Source organism: Somniosus microcephalus, chromosome 22, assembly GCF_052327205.1.
Source record: "Somniosus microcephalus isolate GS21.2 chromosome 22, FLI_Smic_1.0, whole genome shotgun sequence".
NCBI classification, from domain to species: domain Eukaryota; kingdom Metazoa; phylum Chordata; class Chondrichthyes; order Squaliformes; family Somniosidae; genus Somniosus; species Somniosus microcephalus.
In genome coordinates, this window is record NC_141008.1 from 56,473,448 (window position 1) to 56,485,871 (window position 12,424).

Here is a 12,424-nt window from a genome sequence, read left to right on the forward strand (position 1 = left end):
TGCTCTAGCAGTATTTAAAAACACAAATGCTGCCTTTTGAAAAATATGAAAACTTTTCATCCCATTTAGACCAACATAACTGCTCCCCACTGATGATGGAGCCCAAGACTGTGTGTTCTCATTGGTTGCAGATCACTCCTGACATCATTGGAACATGGCATGTAAATTCTTCCCCATGCGGATTTTTAAACCACAGAGCTCAGGTCCCAGCCCTGGCTGACATTCAACCCCAATCGATGCATCAGGCGAGAGTTTCAACAGCTCTCAGCTGCACTGCTTGGTAGGACACCTCATGTACAAATAGGAGGATGGAGAGGGAGAGCAAGGAGGGCGGGGGAAAGAGAATGGGAAAAGACAGGTGCACATATAGGTGCAGTTCCCCCCCCCCCCCCGCCGAGAGGCTTTAAAGGAGCTGAAACACTGGCCAAGGTTTCCTGCTGCCTATTCCAGGGACTATGACAGAAAGACAGACACTTTCATTTATATAGCGCCTTTCATACCTCAGGACGTCCAAAAGCGCTTTACGGCCAATGAAGTGCTTTTGAAATGTAGTCACTGTTGTAATGTGGGAAACACAGCAGCCAATTTGCACACAGCAAGCTCCCACAAACAGCAATGTGATAATGACCAGATAATCAGTTTTAGTGCAGTTGATTGAGGGGATAAATATTGGCCAAAACACCACGGGAACTCGCCTGCTCGTCTTCAAAATAGTGCTTTGGGATCTTTTACATCCACCCGAGAAGGCAAACGGTTCAAGTCTTCCAAGTTTCTTAAGGTGACCGAGACATTTATGGATCTAAACTTCAAGATGTTAAAAAAACATTTATCATAAGCCCTTCACACAATTCGTTGAAACAGGACCATAATCCCATGGATTCAGCAGTGAACAGATGTGTGTGTGCAATCTTGGAAAGCTTCAATTGTTGTACACAGATGAACCATCACTCAAATTATCTCCCTGCATCCATCAGATGTCCACCAGATGACTACTGGCAAAATGCAAAGTCACGCTTACCTTTTCAAGACTGCTTATGACTGCCAACTGAGCTGCCTTTTTCAGTGATTTGAATTTAAAGACCGTCTCTGCAGCAAATAAAAGGGTTTCATTAGTTGTTTTTTTCCTGGACTATTTGGAACTAATGCCAGAAGAAATGAAGTGGTAAATAATTGGGAAATACAATGAAAGGGCTCAGTTCAGGGAGGGTATTCACTTGTTTCGTTGAGGTTAAAGGATCAATTGCATGTTCTACATTGAGTTCTAAGTTATTAAATTGAGCACTTCATTTGGAAGAGCCAAGGAAGCTCTGGAGATGCGGCATAAAGGCAGGCGATCGGGAGAACCCCTGCGGAAATTGCAAACTTTTGAAGAGCTTTATAGCTTTTGTTGCTGCCTTTTAAACTGGTCTTTGTGAGCTTGTTATAATGTTAATGAAGCGTCCACCTCACTTAAGAGGTGTGTTCCAGATTCCCACCAATGGGCAGCTTCTGCCCAGCTGTACCCAACTTCTCAAGGGCAACTAGGGATGGGCAATAAATGCTAGCCTTGCCAGCGACGCCCACATCCCATGAACGAATAAAAAGTCTCAGAACTTTGTTACTCCTACTTTTCATACACATGACTGCCTGAAGCATAATGTCCACCTAATGATTTAATATCTCACCCCCACCTTCAAAGGAAAACAGAACTCCTGTCCATTTTAGGGCAAAGGAAGCTAATTGCTATATTACCATCTACTAAGCCTCAAAGCTCTCCCAGGTCAGGCTCAGTCCTGTAGACAAATAATAGATATCTCCCCACACGACACACTGAAATAGGCCCATCCACAAACACTGCACCAATGTGGCCTCTTTCATTTCCTATACTGCACTTCATTATAGCCAATCAGTAGGATTGCAAATTTACTTTAATTGTGATATTGCAGAGAAACATCAAACTTCCATAGATTCAGACTACACAAACTTATTTCACTCTGGTCACCAGGGAGGGCAGGCGTGATCACCTCCTTAGCGGCTTGCTCAGAATGCAATAAGTGGTGTGAAACTTCAGTGTTCTGATTTCTATCCCACGTCCAGTCTACTGCCACAATCTCCTTTCATCTGTAGAGAATTGTCCACTTATGCCCTCATCGCACACTCTCCATTGCAAAAACCCAAATCTACACCATCGCTATTTCAAAAATGTCCATTGGTCTCACCACCTCCATCCTTAAACTACACACACATACACCAAGTCCCCTCTCAGACCAAGTCGCACACACACAGGCATCACTTTGGTTTTCATCTAGCTTCTCCTGCTCCCCGTGCCCAGCAAATCAACTTTAGGAGCCTGGTCTTCAAATCCCCACCCACTCTATTTGGGTCATGTTCTCCAACCAGACATCCAATGTGCACCGCCATTTCCCAAAGTCTTAATAGCTGCTGGACCCCCCATCCCCTCCGCTCTATCATCGATCTTTCAGCCATTACACCTTATAAGCCTGTAGAACTATCTGCTAAATCCAATTCACCTTGCTACCTCTCATCCTGCCTTCAACGAAAGCCCATTTCTTGCTCATGCCTTTGGTTTCCAACCCCACCCAAATGTATTATTTCCAGCATCGGTATCCACATATGGACAGAAGCCTTGAGGCTTCATTTTCAAAATTTAAAAACATTGGAGGAGGAAAGAACATGAGAGAAAGATTAGTTTCTGAAAGTGCAAAGATATTAAAACCTGAAAAAAAAGTTTAAAAAAATTAATCCACTTTACCTTGCAACAATCGCTTGAGTCTTGCACAATCCACATTAATGTGTTGTATTAATTCTATGTCATTGACGTCTGTACTGTCTTCCGAGCACAGAGCCAGCTCTTGCAACCTACAAATGAGTGGTAATATATAACGTATTCCATGAGTAAATAGAAGGTGTGAACAATTAGGAAGTTAATCAGCAGCAAACCCAGGTTTGCTCAAACATAGCAACTAAACACTGACCATGATACACATCCAACTTCTGCTGAAAATCATTAACACTACAATAACTGACTACTTAGGAGTATGTTTTGTGAAAGGGCACTGGTGTTATTGCAGTTTTATTCCTCAACATCTTTTTTAAAAAAAGGGCATAATAAAAGTAACAAATACTGCCCACTGAACATAGTCACTGGAATTGGCTGCAAGTACATATTTTATGTTCACAAGTCTACAGATATATTTCCCTTCAAATTTGCAGGCCAGCAACAGTAAGGGCTACTTAATAGGACCTCGGGGGGGGGGGGGGGGGGGGGGTGGCAGGACCTATTGTGTTTACCCACGACTTCAGAGTGCTTACAATCTCAATCTACGAGTCTTTTTTTGGGTTGTGTAAGATTCTGTAATTGAAAAATTGTCTGCCTCTCTGGAGCCCTGGATGTTGAATCATGCCACTGAGTGTGCAACAGGATTGACTCAGAACTGCTTCAGATTTTAAGTTGTATGCATCTCACCTTTACCCAAATCAACATACCATCTGTTACGGGTGCAGCAAGATTTATGATTCAAAGCTATTTAGTGCATTTCCTGTGACAAGGGGCAGTGGTAGGGAGATAGCTCACTGCACCAGAGATTGGACAAACTGGGCTGAAATCTGGGTCCTGGGTGACATTTGTACGCTGCCTTCCATCAGATGGTAAGATACCAATCGCAGCTGGGACAACACTGGAGGTGGTGTGTGACGCCTCAAAAAAGTCCACGACATTTGCAAACATTGTCCATCGAAATAGGCCCATATTCCTCTGGATGATATTTATATGGTATCTCTATTTAATTAATGCAAATTTTTCTCAGTTGCGTTCTGTTCCTCGGGTCATAAATCATTATTGTGGATAAGTTTCACAAAAGGAAGAACGAGGTTATCATTTTCCTACATTACAACAGTGGCTACACTTCAAAAAGTACTCAATGGCTGTAAAACGCTTTGGGACGTTAGGTGGTCGTGAAAAGTGCTATATAAATGCAAGTCTTTCTTTCTATCTTTTACCCATAATTCTCAACAGGAAAAAGCTCTCTTGCTCATCCTGCATTCCCTAAAGCAGCGAGTTCAGAGTGCGGTGAACAGAGAATTAAGCAGCATTTCAAATAACCAGTGGGGAGAGGAGTAAAGGATAAGGTCACCCTTGGGTTTAATTTACCTTTTGAGGTATAAAAAAAAAAAAAACAAACAAACATTCTCCCAGACACAGTACCCAAGTTGTACAGTACAGGTGGTATTTTACCCACAAAGATACCTTCAGAACCCCCTCATACTTTCAGATCTTTAATTAAGGATCTTTGGCAAGCATGAATTATATAAAGAAAGAAAGACTGACTAACTTACATAGCCTCAAATTTCTAGAATGGGACTTAAACTCACAACCTTCGGACTCAAAAGGTGAGTGTTACCAATGGAGCCACAGCCGACACCAATGGAAAAAATAACTGCTTTACAGCACACTACAGAAATTTAACTTGCGATTTACACTATTACCTCATTGACAATCACAGTTAGAAGGCAGCAACCTCTTGAAATTTCATACATACATGGAGGAGGCGGCAAAGCAAAATAGGGCATCGGAAGAAGAAATGTGCCAAAATTAGAACTTTTGCCAAGACTGAAAAGGCATTAAAAAAATGTAAATTTTTGCATTGTATTTCAATTACAAAAGAACCACTAATCACAATTACAGGAAACTTTGGTTTATCCGGAGGTTAACTGCCCGGAATGCTCGAGCCACCGGCAAAAATCAGGAGCTGTTTCGTTAGGTTTTTTTTCTTTTCGTTGCTTTTTTTTCCCCACCAGTCAGGCTCTGCAAGGTCTCGCTGAAGCTGTTGCTAAGTTACAGAGACGCTTGCAAGGTACGTCTGTGTGTTTAGAAGCTGTTGCTAAGCAACAGGGTTTGTTGCCAGATACGGAGCTCAAAATTTCTATGTTTCAATATTAGCGCTGGTTTGTCCGGCAGTTTTGATGGGACGGCAACAGCTCGGTGCCGGATAGCACAAAGTTTCCTGTACTCAGTCATTACCATTTTGCAAAAAAAGTGACTCATTAATAATAAAGCAGCTGTACCGGACCCTGCCCTCTCAAAGATGGCCACATCTCATCAAAACAAATCAATCAGTTTAGAGATGTGCACTCCATGAAACACTAAGATTACACACTAAACAGATCCTCTAACCATTTGTGGGAATGTGTTATGACCAGCAAAGCTCGTGACATGCCAAGAATCCTACAGCTGCTGCAACAAGGCTTAAAATATGTCAAACAGGAAGATAGGAGGTTAAGAGGTCAGCAATGTTAGTGCCAGCAGCCTGGCCAAACTTGGAGACAGACGTCATGAAAGGATGTAGGATTTACCCAGTGCATTACTCAGCTCTGAAATCAAGCAAGCTCGCTATGTCCAGGACTTAGGAGTGAACCTACGGGGACCATTTAAATGACTGCCATCAAATGAAATGAAATGGTTTCCAGAAAGGTTGGTCAGTAACCGAAATGCCACCAAAGTTTTTGACTCATTAAAAAAAAAGTACACTAATGCATGCATGCAGAATATTTTCCCTATTTCTCCTCTTTTCTTGGTCTCCCTCTGCTCCCACCCCTCTCCATGTAATAGTTCTGTGGAGCTCAGCTACACAATCTTAAAAATTAACTCAAATGTGTGCCAGGAGTCAAAATATTTTCTTCAGGGACATCATATACATATCCTTTACCCCCTCACCACAAATCTAGATCTCAGTTTGAACAAACAACTTGCATAACTCCTTTACATCAAAATTACAACACAGAAACCTGTTCAGCCCAACCAGCACTGGGGTTTCTCCTCCACAAGCAGCAGTGTTAATCCCACGTGCCTGCTCTGTTCCCATATCCCTTTATTCCCCTTTCCTTCTGCCACCTATAACTATTCTTAAATGCTGACATGGTCTCTCATGGTCACCAACTCCAGCAGTGCATTCCACAGCTCCGCAACCCTCAGCGTCAAAGAAGTTTCTCCAGCTCTCTGTCCTAAATCTCTTGCATTTAATCCCATCTAATATCCCCTTGTTCTAGACCATTGGAAACAGTCTGTTTCAATCTACCGTGAGCGTGCATGGGGTGGGGCGGGCAGGAGAGGGAGGAAGAGACAGCAAATACACAATTGTGTCTGAAGTTATTAACTGTTAATCTACAACAGAAATTCTCTGCTGTGAATTCTCAGCTGAGTGCACTGGATACAGCAAAGGCTATGGGCTCCAACAACATCCCGGCTATCGTGCTGAAGACTTGTGCTCCAGAACTAGTCGCGCGTCTAGCGAAGCTGTTCCAGTACAGCCACAACACTGGCATCTATCTGACAATGTGGAAAACTGCCCAGTTATGTCCTTTCCAAAAAAGCAGGACAAATTCAACCCAGCCAATTACCACCCCATCAGTCTACTCTCAATCATCAGCAAAGTGATGGAAGGTGTCATCCACGGCGCTATCAAGCGGCACTTACTTACCAATAACCTGCTCACTGATGCCCAGTTTGGGTTCCGCCAAGACCACTCGGCTCCCGACCTCATTACAGCCTTGGTCCAAACATGGACAAAGGAGCTGAACTCCAGAGGTGAGGTGAGAGTGACTGCCCTTGACATCAAGGCAGTATTTGACCGATTCTGGCATGAAGGAGCCCTAGTAAAACTGAAGTCAATGGGAATCAGGGAGAAAACGCTCCACTGGCTGGAGTCATACCAAGCACAAAGGAAGATGGTTGTGGTGGCTGAAGGTCAATCATCACAGCCCCAGGACATCGCAGCAGGAGTTCCTCAGGGCAGTGTCCTAGGCCTAACCATCTTCAGCTGCTTCATCAATGACCTTCCCTCCAACAGGTGGTCAGAATTGGGGATGTTCGCTGATGACTGCACAGTGTTCAGCGCCATTCACAGCTCCACAGATAATGAAGCAGTCCATGCCCGCATGCAACAAGACCTGGACGACGTTCAGGCTTGGGCTGATCTGTGGCGCGAATGTTTCCTGCCACTTAAGTGCCAGGCAATGACTATCTCCAACAAGCGAGTGTCTAACCACCACCCCTTGACATTCAATGGTATTACCATCGCCGAATCCCCCCACTATCAACATCCTCGGGGGGTAACCATTAACCAGAAACTTAACTGGACCAGCCACATAAATATTGTGGCAACAAGAGCAGGTCAGAGGCTAGGTATTCTGTGGCGAGTGTCTCACCTCCTGACTCCCCAAAGCCTTTCCACCATCTACAAGGCACAAGTAAGGAGTGTGATGGAATACTCTCCACTTGCCTGGAGGAGTGCAGCTCCAACAACACTCAAGAAGCTCGACACCATCCACGACAAAGCAGCCCGCTTGACTGGCACCCCATCCACCACCTTAAACATTCACTCCCTCCACCACCGGCGTACCGTGGCTGCAGTATGTACCATCTACAAGATGCACTGCAGCAACTCGCCAAGGCTTCTTCGGCAGCACCTCCCAAACCCGCGACCTCTTCCACCTAGAAGGATAAGGGCAGCAGGCGCATGGGAACACCACCACCTCCACGTTCCCTTCCAAGTCACACACCATCCTGACTTAGAAGTATACCACCGATCCTTCATCGTCGCTGGGTCAAAATCCTGGAACTGCCTCCCTAACAGCACTGTGGGAGCACCTTCACCACACGGACTGCAGCGGTTCAAGGCGGCGGCTCACCACCACCTTCTCATGGGCAACTAGGGATGGGCAATAAATGCTGGCATTGCCAGCGACGCCCTGATCCCACAAACGAATAAAAAAAGCTCGGGATGAGTCAGTAACTCCTGACCTACAGCGAGCCAAATTACTTGATCCTCTGAAAAACAATCCTGATTTTATTTGTAGGTTCCACAGGCACCAAAAAAAATGCAAACTTATAGCCATCAAAATAAGCTTCATTTCACAAGGTGCACAATAGGTCAGCATCAGCAATTCATGCATAACAGAGACACTGGCTCAGTGTTCATTAACACGAAATGCAAGTATTCCCCCCCCCCCACTGTTGTATCTTTAATCTTCTCGATCATCAGTCCCGTATCCAGAGACCTCTAAGCGTAGGATAAATACAGCAAGGGCTCTGGCTAGCTTGTATCTGTAGCTGAGCCTAGAAACTCCACGGGGCTCAAGTGCCTATGTAATGTCCATTTATGATAGTGAAGGGACATTAAAAGGAGAATACCCAGGCACTCATCTCACTTGCTCAATTACCCAAGTGGTGTTAGAGATGGGATCAGAAGAAATAGCCTGACAATGATACGAATGACCTCCTAATCCAGAATTTGCATCAAGTGCTTGTGATGTTTGTGTTCTTCTAAAGGGATGGTCAGGATTACACTGATGCCTGAAAGGACAATCACAGCTTTGGACTCCGGTAGAGATCATAACTTTTTTTTGCAGCCATCAGTGTTAGACCCTCAAGTCTTCATGAGAGAATACAACATATACAGAGCCAGCGCATGTACAAGAGAAAGAGAGAGAGAGATAGAGAGAGAAAGAAACACAGTTATTTCTAAGCTTATGTTTTAATGCTGTGGAGGTGAAACACCACACAAGATTCAGTGATAAGTTCAAAATTGTACTTCCAAGGTGCATTGTAGCAGCGTGGAGAATAAGCACATACCAGAGATTTGCTGAATCACTGTCAGTGCATAATGAAAAACAGTACAAATTTATTCTGCATTTTATAGCCAGCATTTTCACATCCAACTCGGATTATAATTAATTATTACCTGCCCATCCTAATGAAACTCTACAACCCATGTAGAAAGCCATCAGCACAAAGTCGCTGCCATACCAAGGGCATCACTAAAGGGGTTAATGGGGGAAGTGGCAATGTCATACTTTGAAGTTTATGAAGCTGCAGTATTCAATAAGTAAAATGTAGTGGATGCGCTATGTCCAGTAAAGTGAAAAATAACCATCTCCATGAGTCATGCTGACAGGATAACTTATGAACAAAAGTCACAAGCAGGTTACAGTCACCCTCCTCATGAGCAAGCTATTGATGATTTCACTCTGCTTCCCCAAGTATTCTTGAATATTTGTGTAGAGTTTTCAATTGAAAAAGGTTTAAATTAAATCAAGAAACAACTTGAAATTGCTTTCTCATTAAAAATGACAGTTTTATTTCAACAGTATGTCCCCTCAAGGAGCTAGCGAAAAACTAAATCATACTGCAGTAGCTGATGGACGGTTTTTAGTGGAGAATGCTTTATAGAAGGTGTTTCGGAGGAAAAGATTAGTACCAATAATAAAAGAATGAGGATGAGATCATAAATAGTTGTAGTCAAAAATAAACACTGAATGGATAAAGTCCCTGGTTAAAGGCTGGCTGAATCATACAAAGTGAGGAGGCTGATGAGGCCAAGTGATTAGACGTATTCGAGGTTAGACTTATTCAAGGTCTGGGTCTACTCAGAGAAAAATTTCCAACGGGCAAAGTTTCCCAGGTCATTTTAGGATGAATGAAGAAATATGGGGTGATGAAGGGGCAGTATGAAGTACGACGAAGATGGAGCCTCCAGTATATAATCCCTGGAACATCCGAGGCCCAGGGATGACATCACTTGTGAACCTGCCAACATACTGGTAAAATAACACACGTCTCAGCTGCCCCCCCATATACTTAAAGTCTTTCTCTACTCACAAACCCAATGATTGTATGCGTGAAGTGATTAACTTTTTGCTTGAGCATTAACAGGCATAATTCTTGGGCAAAAGGGGGAAAATCCAAATATACACCATGGCCCATAATTTGCAGTCAGTAGCGATGCGACGGCGAAGAAAGTTGCCCAGAGATCTTGAGGTCTCTGTGGCGAAAACTTTAGATTTCTCGACGTGTAATTGATTGTAGCGCTATGAAAAGGGGATTCCTAGTGTAGTGCAGCAGTGATGTCATCAAGTTGTCGAAGCAGCCAATCACATTGAAGAATTCACAGACAGCAAACCAGGAAAGCAAAAGCACGGATTCAGTACACTTTTTAAAAATGTTAGAGAGCAAAATAAAGATTGACACATACACATGGGGTTAAGGTAGAAGCTGAAATATCGTGAACAAAGAAATCTAGTAATATTTAGCATAATGGAGACATTTGACATTCCACAAATATTAGATTATTTTTCAGGGTCAGAACGGTTGTTTCGCAGTCAATACGCTGTTAAAACCCCAGTTACACCTATTCCAACAAGGCTTACCTTTTAATGGGGTGTTCAACAGCGATTTAATGCAGAACAGCTCACGTTTTCGTTAGGTCCACTGATTGCCGGCTTTTTTGGGGGGGGGGGGGGGGGGGGGCTCCACTGCGTAGCTAGTGTCGGAGCAGGGAATGATTGGCCGCTACTTCAGGATTTCTGTGTTTGGATGCGCATGCGCCAAGTCCTGAAGTTACGGTCAGTTTCAGAGACAGTTCGCAGTCATTACCCACCGCAAAATCCAGGTCACTTTAAACTTCAATATTGGATTGTTTGAATATTACAGACCTGGCATGGAGAGGTGGCATGGTACTCAGTGTTTCTATGGCCAAAAAGTTATTTTTCCATCAAATTCTAACCCCTGCTGGCTGCAATTTGATAAATAATTATTTTTGTTGAGATTAAATGTTTTGTTTGTAGAACAAACTACACCAAGTCGTATTTCCTGTCTGACCACTGTCCAAGTAACTTGTTTGTGCTAAACATTAACAAGTCAAGATTAAGATGATCAAAATACAACCATAAACTTTGCAACAATACTTGCACTGTGTTAAGGCAATAATGTGAGGTCATTTATCTGACAGGAATTTTAATTCAAGTGATTTTTCCCCCCCCCCCCCCCCCATTTTCTCTTGGGATGTGGACAACACTGGCAAGCTTGGACATTGAAAGTCAACCACAAGTCACTTTTAGGCCACACCCAGTAAAGGAGGACAGGTTCCCCTCCCAGAGGGACAGGTTCCCCTCCCAGAGGGACAGGTTCCCCTCCCAGAAGGGCATTAATGAACAACAATCCTGCAGCAATCATGTTATAGGAAACTCTTTTTACCGGCACCTAAATAACCGGCAATCTCTCTTAACCGGCAAAATTCAGGAGTAGGTTCAGCTAAGTTTTACTTCATTAGCGGCCGAGTAACCGGGGTTCCTGGATCTGTGGCCGTGTAACCGGGGTTCCTGCACCTGTTGCCATGCAACAAGGACGCCTGGATCTGTGGCCGTGTAACCGGGGTTCCTACACCTGTTGCCATGCAACAGGGACGCCTGGATCTGCACCATGTAACCAGGGTTCCTGCACCTGTTGCCATGCAACAGGGACGCCTGGATCTGTGGCCGTGTACGGGGCTCTCGTACCTTAGTAAGTATACGTCTCTGTAATCCGGACTTTTTGATCAACCGGCACCACGCCGGTCCTGGATTAAAAAAAAAGAGTTTCCTGTATTTTCTGGTGCTAGCCAGATTTATTAAAATCAACTTTGCAACTTGCCATGGTGGGATTTGAACATTCAACCGCCAGATTGCCAGTCCACTGCTATAGAAAGATTTGCGATTATACAGCACCTCAGGATGTCCCAAAGCACTTTACAAGCAATGAAGTACTTTTTGAAATGTAATTACTGTTGTAATGTAGGAATGACGGAAGACGATTTGCACACTTCAAGCTCCCCCAAACGCCAATATGATAAAGACCGGTTAATCGGTTTTAGTAATGTTGGTTGAGGAATAAATATTGATCAGGTCATCAGGGAGAATTTCCCTGCTCTTCTTCGAAAAAGTGCCATGGGATCTTTTTATGTCCACCTGTGAGTGTCAGTGGTTTAATGTCTCATCCGAAAGACGGCACTGCTGACAGTGCAGCACTCCCTCAGTACTGCACTGGAGTGTCAGCCCAGATTTTTGTGCTCAAGTCTCTTGAGAGGGACCTAAACCCACCACCTTCTGACTCCGAGGTAAGAGTGCTATCACAGGAAACTTTCGATTAACCAGCCCCTAAATAACCAGAAATGTCGGTTAACCGGCAATATTCAGGAGTAGGTTCAGGTAACTTTTATTACTTTTTTTACTCCATTTGTTGCTGTGCAAGGGTGTGTCTGCAGCTGTTGCTAAGCTACAGAGACGCTTGCAACTTGTGGCCATTGTTCTGAAGCTGTTGCTAAGCAACAGGGTTTGTTGCTTTATATGGAGCTCTCAGCTCCGTATCTTTCACTATAGCGTTCGGTTATCCGGAATTTTTGATGAACCGGCACCACGTCGGTCCCGTCCGTGCCGGATAAAAGAAAGTTTCCTGTACTGAGCCACAGCTGACACTAGGCTACTAGAAGTAGTACAAAATGAAGCACAGTACAAAGACTTCATGGTTCACAAATACCAGTGCACACCTTTTCACTTTACTGCTGTTAAATTTTGTCTACTGTTTTTTTTTAATTAAACACACTCACCAGGAATC

At 43.9% G+C, this 12,424-nt stretch overlaps 1 protein-coding gene across 8 annotated transcripts in view; it reads right to left on the reverse strand.

Moving 5' to 3' along the window:
* Positions 1–12,424, reverse strand: part of nf1a (neurofibromin 1a) — a 301,749-nt gene that overhangs the window by 237,034 nt on the left and 52,291 nt on the right. For all 8 annotated transcript variants that reach the window (XM_085964799.1, XM_085964798.1, XM_085964806.1 and 5 more), the window contains exons 5-6: positions 2,753–2,859; positions 1,019–1,086 (exon numbers count right to left, since the gene is read on the reverse strand). In XM_085964799.1, the coding sequence (XP_085820925.1) occupies positions 1,019–1,086; positions 2,753–2,859 (175 nt within the window). The remainder of the gene's footprint in view (positions 1–1,018; positions 1,087–2,752; positions 2,860–12,424) is intronic.